Source organism: Indicator indicator, chromosome 38 (assembly GCF_027791375.1).
Source record: "Indicator indicator isolate 239-I01 chromosome 38, UM_Iind_1.1, whole genome shotgun sequence".
NCBI lineage: Eukaryota > Metazoa > Chordata > Aves > Piciformes > Indicatoridae > Indicator > Indicator indicator.
This window is the reverse complement of record NC_072047.1, coordinates 3,321,434-3,347,964: the sequence shown is the minus strand read 5'-3', so window position 1 is coordinate 3,347,964 and position 26,531 is coordinate 3,321,434. Positions and strand designations below refer to the sequence as shown.

At 58.1% G+C, this 26,531-nt stretch overlaps 2 protein-coding genes across 2 annotated transcripts in view; one reads left to right on the top strand and one right to left on the bottom strand.

Annotated features, from left to right (window-relative positions):
* Positions 1-9,064: 9,064 nt before the first annotated feature.
* LOC128978657 (keratin, type I cytoskeletal 9-like) lies at positions 9,065-10,573 on the bottom strand. The gene has a single exon (XM_054396608.1). The coding sequence runs from the start codon at positions 10,571-10,573 to the stop codon at positions 9,065-9,067; it is 1,509 nt and encodes a 502-aa protein (XP_054252583.1).
* Positions 10,574-10,638: 65 nt separating this feature from the next.
* ATP4A (ATPase H+/K+ transporting subunit alpha) overlaps positions 10,639-26,531 on the top strand; it is a gene marked incomplete at its 5' end in the record, with an annotated part of 38,692 nt that continues 22,799 nt past the window's right edge. The window contains 6 exons of the mRNA XM_054396607.1: positions 10,639-10,743; positions 11,144-11,203; positions 16,700-16,903; positions 19,421-19,534; positions 21,838-21,972; positions 22,893-23,010. Coding sequence (XP_054252582.1) covers positions 10,639-10,743; positions 11,144-11,203; positions 16,700-16,903; positions 19,421-19,534; positions 21,838-21,972; positions 22,893-23,010 — 736 coding nt within the window. The remainder of the gene's footprint in view (positions 10,744-11,143; positions 11,204-16,699; positions 16,904-19,420; positions 19,535-21,837; positions 21,973-22,892; positions 23,011-26,531) is intronic.

Sequence of the window (26,531 nt, the reverse complement as noted above, 5' to 3'; positions counted from 1 at the left end):
TCCGCCCATCCCCGCCCCCTCCCCCCTCTCCCTCCCCCTCCCCACTTCGTCCCCTCCCCCCCCCCCCCCTCCCCTCCCCCCCTCCCCACCTCCCCGGGGTATCCCTCCCTCCCCCCTCCCCCTCCCCCCCCCCCACTCCCCTTCTCCCCCCAGTCCCCCTCCCCCCCCTCCCCCCCCCCCTCACTTTGGGGTCCCCTCCCCTGCCCCCCCCCCCTCCCCCCCTCCCTCCACTCCCCTCCCACCCCTCCCCCCTCTCCCTCCCCCCCCCCATGTCCCATCCCCCCCCCCTCCCCCCTCTCTCCCCCTCCCCTCCTCCCCATCCCCCCCCCCCCCCTCCCCCCCCCTCCCCCCTCCCCCCCCTCCCCCTCCCCCCTCCTCCCCCCTCCCCTGTCCCCCCCTCCCCCCCCCCTCCCCTCCCCTCCTCTCCCCCCCCCCCTCCCCCTCCCCTCCCCCTCCCCCCCCCTCCCCCCCCTCCCCCCTCCCTCCCCCTCCCCACATCTGCCGCCCTCCCCGCCCCCTCCCCCCCTCCCCCCCCCCCTCACATGTCCCCTCCCTCCCCCTCCCCCCCTCTCTCCCCCTCCCCCTCCCCCTGCCCCTCCCCCCCTCCCCCCCTCCCCCCTCCCCTCCCCCTCCCCTCCCCTCCCGGTCCCCCCCTCCCTACCCCCTCCCCCCTCTCTCCCCCCCCACCCTCCGGGGGTCCCTCCCCTCCCCCCCCCCCCCCCCCCCTCCCCCCCCCCTCCCCACTCCCCCCCCCCCTCCCCCCTCCCCCCCTCCCCTGGGCGCCCACCCCTCCCCCCCCCCCCCCTCTCCCCCCCTCCCCCATTTGGGGGCCCCCCCCCCCCCCCCCCCCCCCCTCCCCCTCCCCCCCTCCCCCCACATTTGGGGTCCCATCCCCGCCCCCCCCCCTCCCCCCCCCTCCCCCCCCCCTACCCCTCCCCCTCCCCCTCCTCACATTCTGGGTCCCCCCCCCCCCCCCCTCCCCCCCTCCCCCCTCCCTCCATTGGGGGTCCCATCCCTACCCCCCCCCCCTCTCTCCCCCTCCCCACATTGGGGGGCCCCCATCCCTGCCCCTCCCCCCCCTCTCCCCCTCCCCACATTTGGGGGTCCCATCCCCGCCCCTCCCCCCTCTCTCCCCCTCCCCACATTGGGGGGTCCCATCCCTGCCCCTCCCCCCTCTCCCCCTCCCCACATTTGGGGGTCCCATCCCTGCCCCCTCCCCCCCTCTCCCCCTCCTCACATTTGGGGGTCCCACCCTACCCCTCCCCCCTCTCTCCCCCTCCTCACATTTGGGGGTCCCATCCCTACCCCTCCCCCCTCTCTCCCCCTCCCCACATTTGGGGGTCCCATCCCCTCCCCCTCCCCCTCTTTGGGGTCCCCCCAAGCCTCCTCCCTCCCCCCCTTCCCCACTCACGCGGCTGCTGCCGAGCGCGGAGGACCCTTGGCTCCACCCCCTCGCTCCTATTGGCCGCCGCCGCTCACCCTTCCCCGCCTCCCCACGCCGGGCTGCGCGCCCCCATTGGCAGCCGCCCCACGGCGCCCCGCCCCCCGCCCCGTGTCGTCTCTTCCGCTCGGCGCGACCGCGCGAGGCGATTGGTGAAAGGCAGGCGTAGTCCCGCCCCAGCTCCGCGCTGATTCGCTGGCGGGCGGCAAGGGCGCGCGGGGCAGAGCGGCTCCCTCCGGGCGCCGCCATTTTGAGCGCGGGGCAGGAGGGGAAGGGGGGGTGGGGGGGGAAGCTGTTCCCATAGCAACCGCAGGGGGGGGAGGGGGGAGAGGGTCCGGGGGGGTACAGGGGACCCCAACTCCGCTCCCAGTGCCTCCCAGTGCACACCAGTAGCGACCAGTCCCCTCCCAGTAGCTCCCAGTCGCTCCCAGTCCATCCCAGTAGCTCCCAGTCCATCCCAGTCCCCTCCCAGTAGCCTCCCAGTCCATCCCAGTAGCCTCCCAGTCCATCCCAGTAGCCTCCCAGTCCATCCCAGTAGCCTCCCAGTCCATCCCAGTCCCCTCCCAGTAGCTCCCAGTCCATCCCAGTAGCTCTGGGAGGCACTGGGATGAATTGGGAGGGGGTCTCGGGGGGACTGGGTCATACTGGGTTGAACTGGGAGGGGTTCTGGGGGTCACTGGGCCATACTGGGATGAACTGGGAGGGGGTTTGGGGGGGACTGGGCCATACTGAGAGGCACTAGGAGGGGGATTGGGAGGCTCTGTGTCATACTGGGATGAACTGGGATGAACTGGAAGGGGGTTTGAGGGACACTGGGACATACTGGGAGGTACTGGGATGGACTGGGAGGGGGTTTGGGGAGCACTGGGCCGTACTGGGAGGTACTGGGATGGACTGGGAGAGGTTTGGGGGGCACTGGGTCATACTGGGAGGTACTGGGATGGACTGGGAGGGGGTTTGGGGGCACTGGGCCGTACTGGGAGGCACTGGGATGGACTGGGAGAGGTTTGGGGGGCACTGGGTCATACTGGGAGGTACTGGGATGAACTGGGAGGGGGTTTGGGGGGCACTTGGAGGAACTGGGAGGCACTGGGATGAACTGGGAGGGGGTCTGGGGGTCACTGGGCCGTACTGGGATGAACTGGGAGGGGTTTGGGGGGCACTGGTTCATACTGGGATGAACTGGGAGGGGTTTGGGGGGCACTGGGTCATACTGGGAGGTACTGGGATGAACTGGGAGGGGGTTTGGGGGGCACTGGGATGGACTGGGAGGGACTGGGATGAACTGGGAGGGGTTTTGGGGGGCACTGGGATGAACTGGGAGGGGATCTGGGGGGCACTGGGCATACTGGGATGGACTGGGAGGGGATTTGGTGGGCACTGGGAGATACTGGGAGGGACTGGGATGAACTGGGAGGGGATTTGGGGGCACTGGGTCATACTGGGAGGCACTGGGATGAACTGGGAGGGGATTTGGGGGCACTGGGATGAACTGGGAGGGGATTTGGGGGGGTTTGAGGGGCACTGGGATGAACTGGGATGAACTGGGAGGGGGTTTGGGGGGCACTGGGCCATACTGGGATGAACTGGGAGGGAGTCAGGGGGTCACTGGTCCATACTGGGAGGCACTGGGATGAACAGAGAGGGGATTTGGGAGCTACTGGGATGAACTGGGAGGCACTGGAAGGACACTGGGAGGGGATCTGGGCGGCACTGGGAGGTACTGGGAGGCACTGGGATGAACTGGGAGGGGATCTGGGGGGCACTGGGATGAACTGGGAGGCACTGGGATGAACTGGGAGGGGTTTGGGGGGACTGGGACATACTGGGAGGCACTGGGATGAACTGGGAGGGGGATTTGGGGGCACTGGGGCATACTGGGAGGCACTGGGATGAACTGGGAGGGGATTTGGGGGCATTGGGATGAACTGGGATGAACTGGGAGGCACTGGGATGAACTGGGAGGCTCCAGGGGGGCACTGGGATGAACTGGGATGAACTGGGAGGGGATTTGGGGGGCACTGGGATGAACTGGGAGGCACTGGGATGAACTGGGAGGGGATTTGGGGGGCACTGGGATGAACTGGGAGGGGATCTGGGGGGCACTGGGATGAACTGGGACGAACTGGGAGGGGATTTGGGGGCTACTGGGAGATACTGGGAGGCACTGGGATGAACTGGGAGGGTATTTGGGGACACTGGGATGGACTGGGAGGTACTGGGATGGAACTGGGAGGCACTGGGATGAACTGGGAGGCACTGGGATGGACTGGGAGGCACTGGGATGAACTGGGAGGGGTTTTGGGGGCACTGGGATGGACTGGGAGGGGGATTTGGGGGGCACTGGGATGGACTGGGAGGCACTGGGATGAACTGGGAGGGGATTTGGGGGGCACTGGGAGGCACTGGGATGAACTGGGAGGGGATTGGGGGGCACTGGGATGAACTGGGAGCACTGGGAGGAACTGGGAGGGGATTTGGGGGCACTGGGACGTACTGGGAGGCACTGGGATGAACTGGGAGGGGGTTTGGGGGGAACTGGGATGAACTGGGAGGCACTGGGATGAACTGGGAGGGGTTTGGGGGCACTGGTCCATACTGGGAGGCACTGGGATGAACTGGGAGGGGATCTGGGGGTCACTGGGTCATACTGGGAGGCACTGGGATGAACTGGCAGGGAGTCTGGGGGTCACTGGGTCATACTGGGAGGCACTGGGATGAACTGGGAGGGGGTGTTTGGGGGGTCCCTGGTTGTTACTGGTCCTTACTGGTCCTTACTGGTGCCCTTCCCAGTCTCCCCCTGCTCAGATAAGGCCTCGTTAACCATTAACCAGTTCCTCCCAGTACAGCCCAGTCTGAACCAGTTCCCCTCCTCCCCCCCCCAGCCCTGATAAGAGCTGAGACTGATAAGGGAGGAGGGGGAGGGGGGAGGGAACCTTCCCAAGGGCACCTCCAGTGCCTCCCAGTGCCTCCCAGTATGGCCCAGTGCCACCCAGACCCCCTCCCAGTGCCTCCCACTTCATCCCAGTGCCACCCAGTATGGCCCAGTGCCCCCCAGACCTCTTCCCAATGCATCCCAGTATGGCCCAGTGCCCCACAGACCCCCGCCCAGTGCCTCCCAGTATGGCCCAGTGCCTCCCAGTATGACCCAGTCCCCCCCAAACCCCCTCCCAGTTCATCCCAGTGCCTCCCAGTATGACCCAGTGCTCCCCAGACCCCCTCCCAGTTCATCCCAGTTCATCCCAGTATGACCCAGTCCCCCCCAAATCCCCTCCCAGTTCATCCCAGTATGATCCAGTCCCCTCCAAACCTCCTCCCAGTTCATCCCAGTGCCTCCCAGTATGACCCAGTGCTCCCCAAAACCCCTCCCAGTTCATCCCAGTGCCTCCCAGTATGACCCAGTGCTCCCCAGACCCCCTCCCAGTGCCTCCCTTTATGACCCAGTCCCCACCAAACCCCCTCCCAGTTCATCCCAGTATGACCCAGTGACTCCCAAACCCCCTCCCAGTTCATCCCAGTATGACCCAGTCCCCCCCATACCCCCTCCCAGTTCATCCCAGTATGTCCCAGTGACTCCCAAACCCCCTCCCAGTTCATCCCAGTATGTCCCAGTACCCCCCAAACCCCCTCCCAGTGCCTCCCAGTTCATCCCAGTGCCACCCAGTACAGCCTAGTGCCCCCCAGACATCCTCCCAGTGCCTCCCAGTCCCACCCAGTGCCCCCCAGAACTCCTCACAGTGCCTCCCAGTTCATCCCAGTGCCACCCAGTATGGCCCAGTGCCCCCCAGACCTCTTCCCAGTGCATCCCAGTATGGCTCAGTGCCCCCCAGACCCCCTCCCAGTGCCTCCCAGTATGGCCCAGTGCCACCCAGTATGGGTCAGTGCCCCCCACACCCCCTCCCAGTCCCCACCAGTATACCCCAAGTCCCTTCCCAGTCCATCCCAGTCCCCCCAAATCCCCTCCCAGTCCCCCCCAGTATCTCCCAGCCCCCCTCCCAGTCCCCTCCAAACGCCCTCCCAGTCCCTCCCAGTCCCTCCCAGTCCCTCCCCTCCTTCAAGGTGTCCCCAGGGAGGTCACCTTGGGGCGGTGCCCTCCGGAGGGCTATAAGAGGGGAGGCAACTGGGAGGCATTGGGAGGAACTGGGAGCTGCTGGGAGCCACCATGGGGAAGGAGGTGAGGAGGAGGTGGAGGAGGAGGAGGAGGAGGAGGAGGAGAGGGAGATGGAAGTGGAGGGAGGGTGGAGGGTGGAGAAAGGGGATGCCGTGAGGCCAGAGATGGAGTGAGGAGGCACAGATGGAGGGGTAGTGGGAAGAGGCTAGGAGGTGGAGGAGATGGAGGTGAGGAGGTGCAGGATGGCAGGAGGTGGAGAATGAGAGAGCGTCGGCGTAGGCTGCCGCAGTGCGGCGGCTGCGCAGTCGGAGGATTCGTGAGACTTGATTGTGCTGCGGTGTGCGGGGTTGGGCGTTATTGCGTCGCATTCTTATTCTGGCTCATTCGCTATGACTTTCGTTATCCTTAGTCTGCGCATTCTTAGGCGGCCATGCTCTTATTCTCCGCATCTTATTCTTCTCAATTCGTATTCTTCTTATCCTTATTGCTGTCTTATCCTTATGTCTGCTCAGTGTCCTTGCTAGTCTGTCTCATTCTTCATCCTTCTTATTCTTCTCCTTGGGCTTATCCATCTCTCTTCTCATTCTTGATTCTTGCGTGTATTCCTATCCTTCATGCATTGTGAGCCCCCTCCTATCTCCTCATTCGTGCTTTGCGTCTGCAGTTCTATATTCTTCTTCAGTCTCTGTTATGTCCTCTTATTCCTTGCTTCTTCTGTATCCTTATTCGTCCGCCATGCTTCATTCTCCTCATGTCGATCTTCGTTGTCGCAATCTTATTGCTTCTTATCCTTTCTATCTTCTTCTGCATTCTTCTTTCCTTCTCATTTCTTCTGCTTTCTGTCTGTGACATCCTTATTCCTTCTGTATGTCCTGTGTTCCTTCTCCTCATCTTTCTTCTTCTCATTCTTATTCTCTCTCATTCTTCTTGCTTCTTCATTATCCGGTTTATTTCTCTCTCCACAAACTTCTTATTCTTCTCAGTGCTTTATGTTCATCGGCTCATTTCTTCATTCGTCTCCGTGCAATATCTTATCTCTCATCCTTGTTCTTTATCTGCTCCTCTATCCGTCTATGCTTCTCAGGCTTATTCTGTCCCTCAGCCTGCTAGTTCTTCCTCAATGCTTTGCTTCTCTCGCAATTCTTATGCTTCTCAATGCTTACTCTTCTCGTCTTATCCGTATTGTCGTTTCCTCATTGCTATACTTCTGCTCGCATTCTTCTTCCTCTCTCATATCTTAGTCTCTTCGGATATCCTTATTGCTCTTCTCATTTCGTCATTATTCTCATTCTTATGGCTATCTCATTTCTTCTGCTTCTGGATTCGTATTCATTCGTATCCGTAAGCTTCTCCCTCCCATCTTCTTGCTTCGCAGTCTTACTTCTTCTTCAGTCGTCTTCTTCTCACTTTATCATTCTTTCTTCTTCTCACATCTTATTCTTCTTATCCTTTGGTCGTCTTCATGTCTTGTAGTCTTCGCAATTCGTCGGTGGCTGCTTTATTCTTCTGCTTGCTGATTCGTCTTCTTCGCATTCTTCTGCTTATCACTTTATTTCCTTATTCTGTCGTACCTTATTCTTCGCCATTCTTATTCTTCTCGCATTCTTTTCTCTTCTTATACTTGCTTCTTCTCGTATCAGTATATTCCTCTTCTCACAGTTCTCTTCTTTGCGTCCCCATTTTGCTTTCCACTTCTTCTATCATTCTGTGTATTCTTCTGGATCGGCTTTATTCTTCTCAGTCTTCTTCTTCGCATTCTTCTATCTTGGGCTATCATTCTTGTATGCTCGTGGATGGGCCTGCCTTCTTCGTAGTCTTATTCTTCTTATTCTTATTCTTCTCATTCTGTAGTCTTCTCCATTGTCTTCTTCTCTCATGTCGTATTCTTCTATGCTTCTTCTTCTTTATTCTATTATCTTTCGCGATTCGTTATTCGTCTCATTCTTATTCTCCTCATTCTATATTTCCCTTCTCTATTATGCGTTTGCTTTGGTTTTTTTCTGCTTCGCATTCTGTGTATTGTGCTTCTCCTCCGTGCTCATTCTTATTCTTATTCTTTCTCATTCGTTACATGCTATCTGATTCTTATGCTGCTTCATCTTCTTATTCTTCTCCCATGGTTTTGTCTGTCTATTCTGATTCTTCCAGGTCTTTTTCTTCTCATTCTTCGCGTGCTTCTCATCTGTCTTCTGCTCATTTCCTTTCTTGCTTCTCACGATTCTTATTCGTTCCTCGATGTTCTTATATTCTGCTCATTCTCTTCTGTCTACCATTCTATGATTCTTCTCCGGGTCCTTTGCTCATTCGTATTGAGTCTTAGTCTTCTCATTCTTATTCTTACGTATATCTGCTATTCCTTCTCATTCCTTCTTCTTCTCATTCCTTACTGTCGTGCTCCAACAACATGCTTCTCCGTCGACGATTCTTCTGCGGCTCGCAATTCTTCCTTTTCATTGCCATTCGTATTCTCCTCACTTCTTATGCCTTCGCCAGTCTGATGGCTCCTATCATGTGTTTCTTACTTGGGTCTTTGAATTCGTCTCTTCTTCGTCACTTCTTTTGAGGTGTCGTTTCCGCTCATGCTTGATGTCGGCGCTAGTTCTTGCTTCTAGCTCATTCTATTCTCCTCATTCTTCGATTCTTCTTACCTCCTGCTCAATTCTTCTTCTTTATCTGTATGTCCTTGGGACTTCAGGTTCTGGGCTTGTGGGGGTGGGTTCACTTTACTGGTTTTTTTCTTCTGGTGGAGTTGGGTTGAGATGCTTATGTTCGTGTCTGTTGATTCTGTTAAGTCTTCTCATTCTTATTCTTCTTGATCCTTATTTCTTCTGTTCCACCATTCTAGTCTAGCTTGTCGCAGTCTTCTTTCTGGTCTCCTCCCGTCGCATGCGTATCCTATTCCTTCTTCAATTCTTTGCGTCTTCTCATTTCTTCTTCTTCTCACATTCTCTTCCCTCAATGCTCATTCTCCTTACTACACTCCTGCCGTCCTATTCTTCTATCTTCTCTTTCTATCCGTGATGCGTCCTCAGCTTCTTCTGCGGCCTCTGGTCTCCTTCCTTTCTCAGTGCTTCTTGTCTTATTATTCTCATGCTTCTCATTCTCTGTTCCTCTCAGTCGCGTGACTCGCCTAGCTTCGTCTTCTTTCCTCCCTTCTCATGCTCCTTAGCCTATTCGTATTCTTGATTATTGGCTTCTTCATTCGTTCTGATTGCTCCACTATTCTTATTCTCCCTTCTTCTCATTTCTCATGCCATATTCCCCTTCTCAATTCGCCGTATTCTCCTTCTCTCTCGTAGGCGATTCTGCTCAGTCTCATTCTCCGTGATTGCATTCTTCTTCGCATTCTTATTCGTCGTCTTCTCGACTGGCGTTCGTATTCTTATTCTTCTATTCTCCTTTCCTTCTCCCTTTTAGTTCATTCGTCCTTAGTTCCGTCATGTCCTCCCCCTTCTTCTTCTTCGTCGCATTGGTTTTCCCCTCTTAGTCTCCCTTGCTTCGTCTTCTAGTCTTCAGGCAGCCGGTCCTCCTCGAGGCTCCAAACTGAGCTCCTCCTTGAGCTCCTCCTTGAGCTCCTCCTTGAGCTCCTCCTTAGGTCCTCCTTGAGCTCCTCCTTGAGCTCCTCCTTGAGCTCCTCCTGAAGCTCCTCCTTGAGCTCCTCCTTGAGCTCCTCCTTGAGCTCCTCCTTGAGCTCCTCCTTGAGCTCCTCCTTGAGCTCCTCCTTGAGCTCCTCTTGAGCTCCTCCTTGAAGCTCCTCCTTGAGCTCCTCCTTGAGCTCCTCCTTGAGGCTCCTTCTTGAGCTCCTCCTGAAGCTCCTCCTTGAGCTCCTCCTGAAGCTCCTCCTTGAGCTCCTCCTTGAGCTCCTCCTTGAGCTCCTCCTTGAGCTCCTCCTTGAGCTCCTCCTTGAGCTCCTCCTTGATCTCCTCCTTGAGCTCCTCCTTGAGCTCCTCCTGAAGCTCCTCCTTGAGCTCCTCCTTGAGCTCCTCCTGAAGCTCCTCCTTGAGCTCCTCCTTGAGCTCCTCCTTGAAGCTCCTCCTGGAGCTCCTCCTTGAGCTCCTCCTTGAGGCTCCTCCTTGAGGCTTCCTCCTTGAGCTCCTCCTTGAGGCTCCTCCTTGAAGCTCCTCCTTGAGGCTCCTCCTTGAAGCTCCTCCTTGAGCTCCTCCTTGAGCTCCTCCTTGAGGCTCCTCCTTGAGCTCCTCTTGAAGCTCCTCCTTGAGCTCCTCCTTGAGCTCCTCCTTGAAGGCTCCTCCTTGAGGCTCCTCTTGAGCTCCTCCTTGAGGTCCTCCTTGAGGCTCCTCCTGAAGCTCCTCTTGAGCTCCTCCTTGAGGTCCTCTTGAGGCTCCTCCTTGAGGCTCCTCCTTGAGGCTCCTCCTTGAGGCTCCTCCTTGAGGCTCCTCTTGAGGCTTCCTCCTTGAGCTCCTCCTTGAGGCTCCTCTTGAGGCTCCTCTTGAGCTCCTCTGAGGTCCTCCTGAGGCTCCTCCTTGAGGCTTCCTCCTTGAGGCTCCTCCTTGAGCTCCTCTTGAGGTCCTCTTGAGGCTCCTCTTGAGGCTCCTCCTTGAGGTCCTCCTGAGAGCTCCTCTTGAGGCTCCTCCTTGAGCTCCTCCTTGAGCTCCTCCTGAGGCTCCTCCTTGAGGTCCTCCTTGAGGCTCCTCTTGAGGCTCCTCCTTGAGGTCCTCCTTGAGGCTTCCTCCTTGAAGCTCTCCTCCTTGAGGTCCTCTGAGCTCCTCTTGAGGCTCCTCCTGAGGCTCCTCCTTGAGGCTCCTCCTTGAGGCTCCTCCTTGAGCTCCTCCTTGAGGCTCCTCCTTGAGGCTCCTCCTGAGGCTCCTCCTTGAGCTCCTCCTTGAGGCTCCTCTTGAGGCTCCTCCTTGAGGTCCTCCTGAGGCTCCTCTTGAGGTCCTCCTTGAGGCTCCTCCTGAGGCTCCTCCTTGAGGCTCCTCCTGAGGCTCCTCCTTGAGCTCCTCCTTGAGGCTCCTCCTTGAGCTCCTCCTGGAGCTCCTCCTTGAGGTCCTCCTTGAGCTCATCCTGGAGCTCCTCCTTGAGGTCCTCCTTGAGGTCCTCCTGGAGCTCCTCCTGTCCCCCCCAGCAGAGCTTCGAGCTGGGGCCCCAGGGCCAGGCCAGGCCAAAGCCTCCCAAGGGCCGAGGGCAGCGCAAGGAGCAGAGGCTGCAGGACATGAAGAAGGAGATGGAGATGGTAGGGAGGGACTGGGAGGGGATTGGGAGGGACTGGGAGGGACTGGGAGGGACTGGGAGGGACTGGGAGGGGACTGGGAGGGACTGGGAGGGACTGGGAGGGGATTGGGAGGGACTGGGAGGGACTGGGAGGGATTGGGAGGGGACTGGGAGGGACTGGGAGGGATTGGGAGGGACTGGGAGGGACTGGGAGGGACTGGGAGGGGACTGGGAGGGATTGGGAGGGACTGGGAGGGACTGGGAGGGGACTGGGAGGGGATTGGGAGGGACTGGGAGGGACTGGGAGGGGACTGGGAGGGACTGGGAGGGACTGGGAGGGACTGGGAGGGGACTGGGAGGGCACTGGTCGGGACTGGTCCCTACTGGTCTGTACTGGGAGGCACTGAGGGAGCTGTCCCCAGGACGACCACAAGTTGGATGTGGAGGAGCTGGAGGCCAAGTTCAGCACCAGCAGCACCAAGGTGAGGACCTCCTGCAGCTCCTTCACCCCCTCCAGCCCCTGATGCCCTCCTTGACCTTCGTGATGTCCTCCTTGACCTTCTTGATGCCCTCCTTGCCCTTTTTGATGCCCTCCTTGCCCTCCTCCACCTCTCTTGATGCCCTCCTTGACCTTCTTGATGCCCTCCTTGCCCTTTTTGATGCCCTCCTTGCCCTCCTCCACCTCTCTTGATGCCCTCCTTGCCCTCCTCCACCTCTCTTGATGCCCTCCTTGCCCTTTTTGATGCCCTCCTTGCCCTCCTCCACCTCTCTTGATGCCCTCCTTGCCCTCCTCCACCTCTTCTGATGCCCTCCTTGCCCTTTTTGATGCCCTCCTTGCCCTCCTCCACCTCTCTTGATGCCCTCCTTGCCCTTTTGGATGCCCTCCTCGCCCTCCTCCACCTCTCTTGATGCCCTCCTTGCCCTTTTTGATGCCCTCCTTGCCCTCCTCCACCTCTTCTGATGCCCTCCTTGCCCTTTTTGATGCCCTCCTTGCCCTCCTCCACCTCTTCTGATGCCCTCCTTGCCCTTTTTGATGCCCTCCTTGCCCTCCTCCACCTCTTTGATGCCCTCCTTGACCTTCTTGATGTCCTCCTTGCCCTTCTTGATGCCCTCCTTGCCCTCCTCCACCTCTCTTGATGCCCTCCTTGCCCTTTTTGATGCCCTCCTTGCCCTCCTCCACCTCTCTTGATGCCCTCCTTGACCTTCTTGATGCCCTCCTTGCCCTCCTCCACCTCTCTTGATGCCCTCCTTGACCTCCTCCACCTCTTCTGATGCCCTCCTTGACCTTCTTGATGCCCTCCTTGCCCTTTTTGATGCCCTCCTTGCCCTCCTCCACCTCTCTTGATGCCCTCCTTGCCCTTTTTGATGCCCTCCTTGCCCTCCTCCACCTCTCTTGATGCCCTCCTTGACCTTTTGATGCCCTCCTTGCCTTCTGATGTCCTCCTTGACCTTCTTGATGCCCTCCTTGACCTTTTTGATGCCCTCCTTGCCCTCCTCCACCTCTCTTGATGCCCTCCTTGCCCTCCTCCACCTCTCTGATGCCCTCCTTGACCTTCTTGATGCCCTCCTTGCCCTTTTTGATGCCCTCCTTGCCCTCCTCCACCTCTCTTGATGCCCTCCTTGACCTTCTTGATGCCCTCCTTGCCCTTTTTGATGCCCTCCTTGCCCTCCTCCACCTCTCTTGATGCCCTCCTTGCCCTCCTCCACCTCTCTTGATGCCCTCCTTGCCCTTTTTGATGCCCTCCTTGCCCTCCTCCACCTCTCTTGATGCCCTCCTTGCCCTCCTCCACCTCTCTTGATGCCCTCCTTGCCCTTTTTGATGCCCTCCTTGCCCTCCTCCACCTCTCTTGATGTCCTCCTTGCCCTTTTTGATGCCCTCCTTGCCCTCCTCCACCTCTCTTGATGTCCTCCTTGCCCTTTTTGATGCCCTCCTTGCCCTCCTCCACCTCTTCTGATGCCCTCCTTGCCCTTTTTGATGCCCTCCTTGCCCTCCTCCACCTCTTCTGATGCCCTCCTTGCCCTTTTTGATGCCCTCCTTGCCCTCCTCCACCTCTTCTGATGCCCTCCTTGACCTTCTTGATGTCCTCCTTGCCCTTCTTGATGCCCTCCTTGCCCTCCTCCACCTCTCTTGATGTCCTCCTTGCCCTTTTTGATGCCCTCCTTGCCCTCCTCCACCTCTCTTGATGCCCTCCTTGACCTTCTTGATGCCCTCCTTGCCCTCCTCCACCTCTCTTGATGCCCTCCTTGACCTCCTCCACCTCTTCTGATGCCCTCCTTGACCTTCTTGATGCCCTCCTTGCCCTTTTTGATGCCCTCCTTGCCCTCCTCCACCTCTCTTGATGCCCTCCTTGCCCTTTTTGATGCCCTCCTTGCCCTCCTCCACCTCTCTTGATGCCCTCCTTGACCTTTTTGATGCCCTCCTTGACCTTCTTGATGTCCTCCTTGACCTTCTTGATGCCCTCCTTGACCTTTTTGATGCCCTCCTTGCCCTCCTCCACCTCTCTTGATGCCCTCCTTGCCCTCCTCCACCTCTTCTGATGCCCTCCTTGACCTTCTTGATGCCCTCCTTGCCCTTTTTGATGCCCTCCTTGCCCTCCTCCACCTCTCTTGATGCCCTCCTTGACCTTCTTGATGTCCTCCTTGCCCTCCTCAACCTCTCTTGATGCCCTCCTTGATCTTCTTGATGTCCTCCTTGCCCTCCTCAACCTCTCTTGATGTCCTCCTTGCCCTTTTTGATGCCCTCCTTGCCCTCCTCCACCTCTCTTGATGCCCTCCTTGCCCTCCTCCACCTCTCTTGATGCCCTCCTTGCCCTTTTTGATGCCCTCCTTGCCCTCCTCCACCTCTCTTGATGTCCTCCTTGCCCTTTTTGATGCCCTCCTTGCCCTCCTCCACCTCTTCTGATGCCCTCCTTGACCTTCTTGATGCCCTCCTTGCCCTCCTCCACCTCTTCTGATGCCCTCCTTGACCTTCTTGATGTCCTCCTTGCCCTTCTTGATGCCCTCCTTGCCCTCCTCCACCTCTCTTGATGTCCTCCTTGCCCTTTTTGATGCCCTCCTTGCCCTCCTCCACCTCTCTTGATGCCCTCCTTGACCTTCTTGATGCCCTCCTTGCCCTCCTCCACCTCTCTTGATGCCCTCCTTGCCCTTTTTGATGCCCTCCTTGCCCTCCTCCACCTCTCTTGATGCCCTCCTTGACCTTCTTGATGCCCTCCTTGCCCTCCTCCACCTCTCTTGATGCCCTCCTTGCCCTTTTTGATGCCCTCCTTGCCCTCCTCCACCTCTCTTGATGCCCTCCTTGACCTTCTTGATGCCTCCTTGACCTTCTTGATGCCCTCCTTGCCCTTTTTGATGCCCTCCTTGCCCTCCTCCACCTCTCTTGATGCCCTCCTTCACCTTTTTGATGCCCTCCTTGCCCTTTTTGATGCCCTCCTTGCCCTCCTCCACCTCTCTTGATGCCCTCCTTGCCCTTTTTGATGCCCTCCTTGCCCTCCTCCTCCTCTCTTGATGCCCTCCTTGCCCTCCTCAACCTGTCTTGATGTCCTCCTTGCCCTTTTTGATGCCCTCCTTGCCCTCCTCCACCTCTCTTGATGCCCTCCTTGCCCTCCTCCACCTCTCTTGATGCCCTCCTTGCCCTTTTTGATGCCCTCCTTGCCCTCCTCCACCTCTCTTGATGCCTCCTTGCCCTTTTTGATGCCCTCCTTGCCCTCCTCCACCTCTTCTGATGCCCTCCTTGACCTTCTTGATGCCCTCCTTGCCCTCCTCCACCTCTTCTGATGCCCTCCTTGACCTTCTTGATGTCCTCCTTGCCCTTTTTGATGCCCTCCTTGCCCTCCTCCACCTCTCTTGATGCCTCCTTGCCCTTTTGATGCCCTCCTTGCCCTCCTCCACCTCTCTTGATGCCCTCCTTGCCCTTTTTGATGCCCTCCTTGCCCTCCTCCACCTCTCTTGATGCCCTCCTTGCCCTTTTTGATGCCCTCCTTGCCCTCCTCCACCTCTTGACCTCCTTGACCTTGATGCCCTCCTTGCCCTCCTACCTCTTGATGCCCTCCTTGACCTTCTTGATGCCCTCCTTGCCCTCCTCTCTTGATGCCTCCTTGCCTTTTGATGCCCTCCTTGCCCTCCACCTCTCTTGATGCCCTCCTTGACCTTCTTGATGCCCTCCTTGCCCTCCTCCACCTCTCTTGATGCCCTCCTTGCCCTTTTTGATGCCCTCCTTGCCCTCCTCCACCTCTCTTGATGCCCTCCTTGACCTTCTTGATGCCCTCCTTGCCCTCCTCCACCTCTCTTGATGCCCTCCTTGCCCTTTTTGATGCCCTCCTTGCCCTCCTCCACCTCTCTTGATGCCCTCCTTGACCTTCTTGATGCCCTCCTTGCCCTCCTCCACCTCTCTTGATGCCCTCCTTGCCCTTTTTGATGCCCTCCTTGCCCTCCTCCACCTCTCTTGATGCCCTCCTTGACCTTCTTGATGTCCTCCTTGACCTTCTTGATGCCCTCCTTGCCCTTTTTGATGCCCTCCTTGCCCTCCTCCACCTCTCTTGATGCCTCCTTCACCTTTTTGATGCCCTCCTTGCCCTTTTTGATGCCCTCCTTGCCCTCCTCCACCTCTCTTGATGCCCTCCTTGCCCTTTTTGATGCCCTCCTTGCCCTCCTCCTCCTCTCTTGATGCCCTCCTTGCCCTCCTCAACCTGTCTTGATGTCCTCCTTGCCCTTTTTGATGCCCTCCTTGCCCTCCTCCACCTCTCTTGATGCCCTCCTTGCCCTCCTCCACCTCTCTTGATGCCCTCCTTGCCCTTTTTGATGCCCTCCTTGCCCTCCTCCACCTCTCTTGATGTCCTCCTTGCCCTTTTTGATGCCCTCCTTGCCCTCCTCCACCTCTTCTGATGCCCTCCTTGACCTTCTTGATGCCCTCCTTGCCCTCCTCCACCTCTTCTGATGCCCTCCTTGACCTTCTTGATGTCCTCCTTGCCTTCTTGATGCCCTCCTTGCCCTCCTCCACCTCTCTTGATGTCCTCCTTGCCCTTTTTGATGCCCTCCTTGCCCTCCTCCACCTCTCTTGATGCCCTCCTTGACCTTCTTGATGCCCTCCTTGCCCTCCTCCACCTCTCTTGATGCCCTCCTTGCCCTTTTTGATGCCCTCCTTGCCCTCCTCCACCTCTCTTGATGCCCTCCTTGACCTTCTTGATGCCCTCCTTGCCCTCCTCCACCTCTCTTGATGCCCTCCTTGCCCTTTTTGATGCCCTCCTTGCCCTCCTCCACCTCTCTTGATGCCCTCCTTGACCTTCTTGATGTCCTCCTTGACCTTCTTGATGCCCTCCTTGCCCTTTTTGATGCCCTCCTTGCCCTCCTCCACCTCTCTTGATGCCCTCCTTCACCTTTTTGATGCCCTCCTTGCCCTTTTTGATGCCCTCCTTGCCCTCCTCCACCTCTCTTGATGCCCTCCTTGCCCTTTTTGATGCCCTCCTTGCCCTCCTCCTCCTCTCTTGATGCCCTCCTTGCCCTCCTCAACCTGTCTTGATGTCCTCCTTGCCCTTTTTGATGCCCTCCTTGCCCTCCTCCACCTCTCTTGATGCCCTCCTTGCCCTTTTTGATGCCCTGCTTGCCCTCCTCCACCTCTCTTGAAGCCCTCCTTGCCCTCCTCCACCTCTTCTGATGCCCTCCTTGACCTTCTTGATGCCCTCCTTGCCCTTTTTGATGCCCTGCTTGCCCTCCTCCACCTCTCTTGATGCCCTCCTTGCCCTTTTTGATGCCCTCCTTGCCCTCCTCCACCTCTCTTGATGCCCTCCTTGCCCTTTTTGATGCCCTCCTTGCCCTCCTCCACCTCTCTTGATGCCCTCCTTGCCCTCCTCCTCTCTTGATGCCCTCCTTGCCCTCCTCCACCTCTCTTGATGCCCTCCTTGCCCTTTTGGATGCCCTCCTCGCCCTCCCCCACCCCTCCTGCTGCCCTCCCCCCGACCTCCTCTGGCTGCTCCCCGTGCCAGGGCCTGTGCTGGGGGGTGGCAGCGGAGCGGCTGCTGCGGGACGGTGCCAACGAGCTGCGGCCCCCGCGGGGCACTCCGGAGTGGCAGAAGTTTGGCAGGCAGCTGGCAGGAGGCCTGCAGTGCCTCATGTGGGTGGCAGCTGCCATCTGCCTCATCGCCTACGGCGTGCAGCAGGGCGAGGGAGACCGAGGCAGCTCTGACAACGTAGGCCTGGCACCGCCTGGGGACCCGGGGGCACCTCCTGGGCACCTCCTGGGGACCTTTGGGCACCTCCTGGGCACCTCCTGGGCACCCTTGGGCACCTCCTGGGCACCTCCTGGGGACCTTTGGGCACCTCCTGGGCACCTCCTGGGGACCTTTGGGCACCTCCTGGGCACCTCCTGGGCACCTTTGGGCACCTCCTGGGCACCTTTGGGCACCTCCTGGGCACCTCCTGGGCACCTCCTGGGCACCTTTGGGCACCTCCTGGGCACCTCCTGGGCACCCTTGGGCACCTCCTGGGCACCTCCTGGGGACCCTTGGGCACCTCCTGGGGACTTTTGGGGACTTTGGGCACCTCCTGGGCACCTTTGGGCACGTCCTGGAGACCTTTGGGCACCTCCTGGGCACCTTTGGGCAGCTCCTGGGGACCTTTGGGCACCTCCTGGGCACCTTTGGGCACCTCCTGGGCACCCTTGGGCACCTCCTGGGCACCCCTGGGGACCCTTGGGCACCTCCTGGGCACCTTTGGGCAGCTCCTGGGCACCTCCTGGGGACCCTTGGGCACCTCCTGGGCACCTTTGGGCAGCTCCTGGGCACCCCTGGGGACCCTTGGGCACCTCCTGGGCACCTTTGGGCAGCTCCAGGGCACCTCCTGGGGACCCTTGGGCACCTCCTGGGCACCTTTGGGCAGCTCCTGGGCACCTCCTGGGGACCCTTGGGCACCGGCTGGGGACTTTTGGGCACCTTTGGGCACCTCCTGGGCACCTTTGGGCACCTCCTGGGGACCCTTGGGCACCTCCTGGGCACCTTTGGGCACCTCCTGGGCAGCTCCTGGGCACCTCCTGGGCACCTCCTGGGCACCTTTGGGCACCTCCTGGGGACCCTTGGGCACCTCCTGGGCAGCTCCTGGGGACCCTTGGGCACCTCCTGGGGACTTTTGGGGACCTTTGGACACCTCCTGGGCACCTTTGGGCACCTCCTGGGGACCTTTGGGCACCTCCTGGGCACCCTTGGGCACCTCCTGGGCACCTTTGGGCACCTCCTGGGGACCCTTGGGCACCGGCTGGGGACTTTTGGGGACTTTGGGCAGCTCCTGGGCACCTCCTGGGGACTTTTGGGGACCTTTGGACATCTCCTGGACACCTTTGGGCACCTCCTGGGCACCTTTGGGCACCTCCTGGAGACCTTTGGGCACCTCCTGGGGACCTTTGGGCACCGGCTGGGGACTTTTGGGGACTTTGGGCATCTCCTGGGCACCTCCTGGGGACTTTTGGGGACCTTTGACAACCTTTGGGCACCTCCTGGACACCTTTGGGCAGCTCCTGGGCACCTTTGGGCACCACCTGGGGACCCTTGGGGACCTTTGGGCACCTCCTGGGCACCTTTGGGCACCACCTGGGGACCCTTGGGGACCTTTGGGCACCTCCTGGGCACCACCTGGGCACTGCCTGGGGACCTTCTGAGGACCTTTGGGTACCTCTGGGGACCTCCTGGGGACCTTTGGGGACCTCTGGGCAGCTCCTGGGCACCTCCTGGGGACCCTTGGGGATCTTTGGGCACTTCCTGGGGACCTTTGGGGACCTCCTGGGGGCCTTTGGGCACCTCTAGAACCATCCAGAAGGACACTTGGGAGCATCTAGAACCACCTAGGAGCACCTAGAACCCTCTGGGAGCATCTAGAACCATCTAGGAGGACATCTAAGAGCATCTGGGTTGAGCTTGAGGAGCATCTAGAACCATCTGGAACCATCTACATGGACATCTAGCAGCATCTAGAACCATCTAGGATGATCTAGATGGACATCTAGGAGCATCTAGAACCATCTAGGACCATCTAGAAGGGCACCTAGGAGCACATTGAACCATCTAGAAGTATCTAGGAGGACACCTAGGAGCACCTAGAACCATCTAGGAGCATCTAGAACCATCTAGGAGCATCTAGAATCATCTAGGAGCATCTAGAACCCGCAAGGAGGACATCTAGGAACATCTAGGGGCACCTGGAACCATCAAAGAGGACATCTAGGGGCACCTAGAACCATCTAGGGGCACCTAGAACCATCTAGGATTATCTAGGAGGACACTTAGGATCACCTAGAACCATCTAGGGGCACCTAGAACCATCTAGGAGGACATCTAGGGGCACCTAGAACCATCTAGGGGCACCTAGAACCATCTAGGAGGACATCTAGGAGCACCTGGAACCATCTAGAACTATATAGAACCATCTAGAAGGACACCCAGGAGTACCTAGAACCATCTAGAACCATCTAGGAGGACACCTGGGGGCACCTAGAACCATCTAGGAGGACCCTCTGGGTCCACCTTGAGGCCCAGCCCCTTCCAAGTGGTGCTGCTGGGGGTTGAGCTTTGAGGTTGCAGAACCTCAATGCTCCTCAGGAGCTTCTGGAAGGTCCCTTCTGGGAGGGGGGGGTGGGGCTGGTGTTGTCCTGGACCTCTCCTGGACCTCTCCTGGTCCTCTCCTGGCCCTCTTCTGACCCTTGGGTGTCCTCTCCCCAGCTCTACTTGGCAGTGGCCCTGATGGCCGTGGTGGTGGTCACAGGATGCTTTGGCTACTACCAGGAGTTCAAGAGCACCAACATCATCGCCAGCTTCAAGAACCTGGTCCCTCAGGTGAGGACCTCCCCATGGCCAGGCCCTCAGGTGGACCTCCAGGAGGTCGTTGTGGAGCTGCTGGAGGTAGTTATGGAGCTGCTGGAGGTAGTTATGGAGCTCCAGGACCTGATTATGGAGGTTAAGGGCTTCAGGTGGACCTTGAGAACCTCATGGTGGACCTCAAGGTCTTCATCATGGTCACCTAGGTCCTCAGGTGGACCTCCAGGAGGTTGTTGTGGACCTCCAGGAGGTCGTTGTGGAGCTGCTGGAGGTAGTTATGGAGCTCCAGGACCTGATTATGGAGGTTAAGGGCTTCAGGTGGACCTTGAGAACCTCATGGTGGACCTCAAGGTCTTCGTCATGGTCACCTAGGCCCTCAGGTGGGCCTCCTGGAGGTAGTTATGAAGCTCCTGGAGGTAGTTATGGAGCTCCAGGACCTGATTATGGAAGTTAAAGGCTTCAGGTGGACCTTGAGAACCTCATGGTGGACCTCCTGGAGGTAGTTATGGAGCTTCTGGAGGTCGTTGTGGAGCTCCTGGAGGTAGTTATGGAGCTCCAGGACCTGATTATGGAGGTTAAAGGCTTCAGGTGGACCTTGAGAACCTCATGGTGGACCTCGAGAACCTCATGGTGGACCTCAAGGTCTTCATCATGGTCATCTAGGTCCTCAGGTGGGCCTCCTGGAGGTAGTTATGAAGCTTCTGGAGGTAGTTATGGAGCTCCAGGACCTGATTATGGAGGTTAAAGGCTTCAGGTGGACCTTGAGAACCTCATGGTGGACCTCAAGGTCTTCATCATGGTCACCTAAGCCCTCAGGTGGACCTCCAGGAGGTTGTTGTGGAGCTCCTGGAGGTAGTTATGGAGCTCAAGTCCTTCATGATGGACCTTGAGGACCTGATTATGGACCTCAAGGTCCTCAGCTGGACCTCGAGGAGGTCATTATGGACCTCCAGGACCTAATTAGGGACCTCAAGGTCCTCAGATGGACCTCCAGGACCTAATTATGGACTTCCAGGACTCAATTATGGACCTCCAGGACCTAATTATGGCCCTGGAGGTCCTCCTGGTGGCCCTCAAGGTCTTCAGTTGGACCTGGAGGAGGTCATTATGGACCTCCAGGACCTAATTATGGCCCTGGAGGTCCTCCTGGTGGACCTCAAAGTCTTCAGTTGGACCTGGAGGAGGTCATTATGGGCCTCCAGGACTCAATTATGGACCTCCAGGACCTAATTATGGACCTCCAGAACCTAATTATGGCCCTGGAGGTCCTCCTGGTGGACCTCAAGGTCTTCAGTTGGACCTGGAGGAGGTCATTACGGACCTCCAGGACTCAATTATGGATCTCCAGGTCCTCAGATGGATCTCAAGGAGGTCATTATGGACCTCCAGGACCTAATTATGGACTTCCAGGACCTAATTATGGCCCTGGAGGTCCTCCTGATGGACCTCAAGGTCTTCAGTTGGACCTGGAGGAGGTCATTATGGACCTCCAGGACCCAATTATGGACCTCCAGGACCTAATTATGGACTTCCAGGACCCAATTATGGACCTCCAGGACCTAATTATGGCCCTGGAGGTCCTCCTGGTGGACCTCAAAGTCTTCAGTTGGACCTGGAGGAGGTCATTATGGACCTCCAGGACCCAATTATGGACCTCCAGGACCTAATTATGGCCCTGGAGGTCCTCCTGGTGGACCTCAAGGTCTTCAGTTGGACCTGGAGGAGGTCATTATGGACCTCCAGGACTCAATTATGGACCTCCAGGACCTAATTATGGACTTCCAGGACCCAATTATGGACCTCCAGGACCTAATTATGGCCCTGGAGGTCCTCCTGATGGACCTCAAGGTCTTCAGTTGGACCTGGAGGAGGTCATTACGGACCTCCAGGACTCAATTATGGACCTCCAGGACTCAATTATGGATCTCCAGGTCCTCAGATGGATCCCAAGGAGGTCATTATGGACCTCCAGGACCTAATTATGGACTTCCAGGACCTAATTATGGCCCTGGAGGTCCTCCTGATGGACCTCAAGGTCTTCAGTTGGACCTGGAGGAGGTCATTATGGACCTCCAGGACTCAATTATGGACCTCCAGGACCTAATTATGGACTTCCAGGACCTAATTATGGCCCTGGAGGTCCTCCTGATGGACCTCAAGGTCTTCAGGTGGACCTGGAGGAGGTCATTATGGACTTCCAGGACCCAATTATGGACCTCCAGGACTCAATTATGGACCTCCAGAACCTAATTATGGCCCTGGAGGTCCTCCTGGTGGCCCTGGAGGTCCTCCTGGTGGTGACCTCCTGGGATGTCCTGCAGCAAGCCACCGTGATCCGAGAGGGCTCCAAGCTGCAGGTCAACGCCAGCGAGTTGGTGGTTGGGGACCTGGTGGAGATCAAAGGTGGAGACAGAGTCCCAGCAGACATCAGAATCATCTCCTCCCAGGGCTGCAAGGTGGGACCAGGGAGGTCCTCAGGGGACCTTGGGTGGGGGCTTGGTGGAGGTCTTGGAGCTTGGGTGGGGGCCTGGAGGTCTTGGAGCTTCCATGGGAGGTTCTTGAAGGCTTCTTGGAGGTCTTGGAGCTCCCATGGGAGGTTCTTGAAGGCTTCTTGGAGGTCTTGGAGCTTCCATGGAAGGCTCTTGGAGGTCTTGGAGCTCCCATGGGAGGTTCTTGAAGGCTTCTTGGAGGTCTTGGAGCTTCCATGGAAGGCTCTTGGAGGTCTTGGAGCTTCCATGGGAGGTTCTTGAAGGCTTCTTGGAGGTCTTGGAGCTCCCATGGGAGGTTCTTGAAGGCTTCTTGGAGGTCTTGGAGCTTCCATGGAAGGCTCTTGGAGGTCTTGGAGCTCCCATGGGAGGTTCTTGAAGGCTTCTTGGAGGTCTTGGAGCTTCCATGGAAGGCTCTTGGAGGTCTTGGAGCTCCCATGGGAGGTTCTTGAAGGCTTCTTGGAGGTCTTGGAGCTCCCATGGGAGGTTCTTGAAGGCTTCTTGGAGGTCTTGGAGCTTCCATGGAAGGCTCTTGGAGGTCTTGGAGCTCCCATGGGAGGTTCTTGAAGGCTTCTTGGAGGTCTTGGAGCTCCCATGGAAGATTCTTGGAGGTCTTGGAGCTTGGGTGGGGGCTTGGAGGTCTTGGAGCTTCCATGGGAGCTTCTTGGAACTTCCATGGAAGGTTCTTGGAGATCTTGGAGCTTCCATGGAAGGTTCTTGGAGGCTTCTTGGAGGTCTTGGAGCTTCCATGGTGGTTTCTTGGGGGTTCCATGGAAAGTTCCTGGAGCTCCTGGCCCTTCCACGGTGGTTTCTTGGAGCTTCCATGGAAAGTTCTTGGATCTCCTGGAGCTGCCATGGTCCTGAGGCCTTCTCCTGCCCTGCCCCTGCAGGTGGACAACTCCTCCCTGACCGGGGAGTCGGAGCCGCAGCCTCGCTCCCCGGAGTGCAGCCATGAGTCCCCCCTGGAGACTCGCAACATTGCCTTCTTCTCCACCATGTGCCTGGAAGGTAGGGCCCAGGCCACCTCCTGCCCACCACCAGGAGGTCTGGAGGACCACCTGGACCTCTTGGGTCCCACCTGGACCTCTGGGTCCCACCACAACCTCTTGAGTCCCACCACAACCTCTTGGGTCCCACCACAACCTCTTGGTCCCACCACAACCTCTTGATCCCACCACAACCTCTTGATCCCACCACAACCTCTTGGGTCCCACCACAACCTCTTGGTCCCACCACAACCTCTTGATCCCACCACAACCTCTTGATCCCACCACAACCTCTTGGGTCCCACCACAACCTCTTGATCCCACCACAACCTCTTGGGTCCCACCACAACCTCTTGATCCCACCACAACCTCTTGAGTCCCACCACAACCTCTTGGATCCCACCACAACCTCTTGGTCCCACCACAACCTCTTGGGTCCCACCACAACCTCTTGAGTCCCACCACAACCTCTTGATCCCACCACAACCTCTTGGATCCCACCACAACCTCTTGAGTCCCACCACAACCTCTTGAGTCCCACCACAACCTCTTGATCCCACCACAACCTCTTGGGTCCCACCACAACCTCTTGGGTCCCACCACAACCTCTTGATCCCACCACAACCTCTTGGATCCCACCACAACCTCTTGAGTCCCACCACAACCTCTTGAGTCCCACCACAACCTCTTGGGTCCCACCACAACCTCTTGGTCCCACCACAACCTCTTGGATCCCACCACAACCTCTTGAGTCCCACCACAACCTCTTGGATCCCACCACAACCTCTTGGTCCTACCACAACCTCTTTGGCACCACCAAGGTCTTGGGGCCTACCTGAACCTCTTGGCCACCACCAGAAGGTCTTGAGGACCACCTGGACCTCTTGGATCCCACCACAACCTCTTGGTCCCACCACAACCTCTTGAGTCCCACCACAACCTCTTGGGTCCCACCACAACCTCTTGGGTCCCACCACAACCTCTTGGATCCCACCACAACCTCTTGGTCCCACCACAACCTCTTGATCCCACCACAACCTCTTGATCCCACCACAACCTCTTGATCCCACCACAACCTCTTGGGTCCCACCTGGACCTCTGGGTCCCACCACAACCTCTTGGTCCCACCACAACCTCTTGATCCCACCACAACCTCTTGAGTCCCACCACAACCTCTTGGTCCCACCACAACCTCTTGATCCCACCACAACCTCTTGATCCCACCACAACCTCTTGGGTCCCACCAAGAACCTCTTGGGTCCCACCACAGCCTCTTGGTCCCACCACAACCTCTTGATCCCACCACAACCTCTTGAGTCCCACCACAACCTCTTGATCCCACCACAACCTCTTGGGTCCCACCTGGACCTCTGGGTCCCACCACAACCTCTTGGGTCCCACCACAACCTCTTGGTCCCACCACAACCTCTTGATCCCACCACAACCTCTTGAGTCCCACCACAACCTCTTGATCCCACCACAACCTCTTGGGTCCCACCACAACCTCTTGATCCCACCACAACCTCTTGGTCCCACCACAACCTCTTGATCCCACCACAACCTCTTGGTCCCACCACAACCTCTTGATCCTACCACAACCTCTTGGGTCCCACCACAACCTCTTGGTCCCACCACAACCTCTTGATCCCACCACAACCTCTTGGGTCCCACCACAACCTCTTGATCCCACCACAACCTCTTGGTCCCACCACAACCTCTTGGTCCCACCACAACCTCTTGATCCCACCACAACCTCTTGGTCCCACCACAACCTCTTGGTCCCACCACAACCTCTTGGTCCCACCACAACCTCTTGGTCCCACCACAACCTCTTGGTCCCACCACAACCTCTTGATCCCACCACAACCTCTTGATCCCACCACAACCTCTTGAGTCCCACCACAACCTCTTGGTCCCACCACAACCTCTTGGGTCCCACCACAACCTCTTGGTCCCACCACAACCTCTTGGGTCCCACCACAACCTCTTGATCCCACCACAACCTCTTGGTCCCACCACAACCTCTTGGTCCCACCACAACCTCTTGATCCCACCACAACCTCTTGGTCCCACCACAACCTCTTGATCCCACCACAACCTCTTGGTCCCACCACAACCTCTTGGATCCCACCACAACCTCTTGGTCCCACCACAACCTCTTGGTCCCACCACAACCTCTTGATCCCACCACAACCTCTTGGTCCCACCACAACCTCTTGGTCCCACCACAACCTCTTGATCCACCACAACCTCTTGGTCCCACCACAACCTCTTGGTCCCACCACAACCTCTTGGTCCCACCACAACCTCTTGGTCCCACCACAACCTCTTGATCCCACCACAACCTCTTGGTCCCACCACAACCTCTTGAGTCCCACCACAACCTCTTGGTCCCACCACAACCTCTTGGTCCCACCACAACCTCTTGGTCCCACCACGAACCTCTTGGTCCCACCACAACCTCTTGGTCCCACCACAACCTCTTGGTCCCACCACAACCTCTTGGTCCCACCACAACCTCTTGGTCCCACCACAACCTCTTGGTCCCACCACAACCTCTTGGTCCCACCACAACCTCTTGGTCCCACCACAACCTCTTGGTCCCACCACAACCTCTTGGTCCCACCACAACCTCTTGGTCCCACCAGAACCTCTTGGTCCCACCACAACCTCTTGGTCCCACCACAACCTCTTGGTCCCACCACAACCTCTTGGTCCCACCAGAACCTCTTGGTCCCACCACAACCTCTTGGTCCCACCACAACCTCTTGGTCCCACCAAGACCTTTCCCCCAGAACCTCTTGGTCCCACCACAACCTCTTGGTCCCACCACAACCTCTTGGTCCCCCAAGACCTTTCTCCTCCCAGAACCTCTTGGTCCCACCACAACCTCTTGGCCCACCACAACCTTTGGTCCCACCAAGACCTTTCTCCCCCAGAACCTCTTGGTCCCACCAGACCTTTCCCCAGAACCTCTTGGTCCCACCACAACCTCTTGGTCCCACCAAGACCTTTCTCCCCCAGAACCTCTTGGTCCCACCACAACCTCTTGGTCCCACCACAACCTCTTGGTCCCCCAAGACCTTTCCTCCCAGAACCTTTGGTCCCACCACAACCTCTTGGTCCCACCACAACCTCTTGGTCCCACCAAGACCTTTCTCCTCCAGAACCTCTTGGTCCCACCACAACCTCTTGGTCCCCAGACCTTTCCCTCCAGAACCTCTTGGTCCCACCACAACCTCTTGGTCCCACCAGGACCTTTCTCCACCCAGAACCTTTTGGTCCCACCACAACCTCTTGGTCCCACCACAACCTCTCGGTCCCACCACAACCTCTTGGTCCCACCACAACCTCTTGGTCCCACCACAACCTCTTGATCCCACCAAGACCTTTCTCCTCCCAGAACCTCTTGGTCCCACCACAACCTCTTGGTCCCACCACAACCTCTTGGTCCCCCAAGACCTTTCTCCTCCCAGAACCTCTTGGTCCCACCACAACCTCTTGGTCCCACCACAACCTCTTGGTCCCACCAGGACCTTTCTC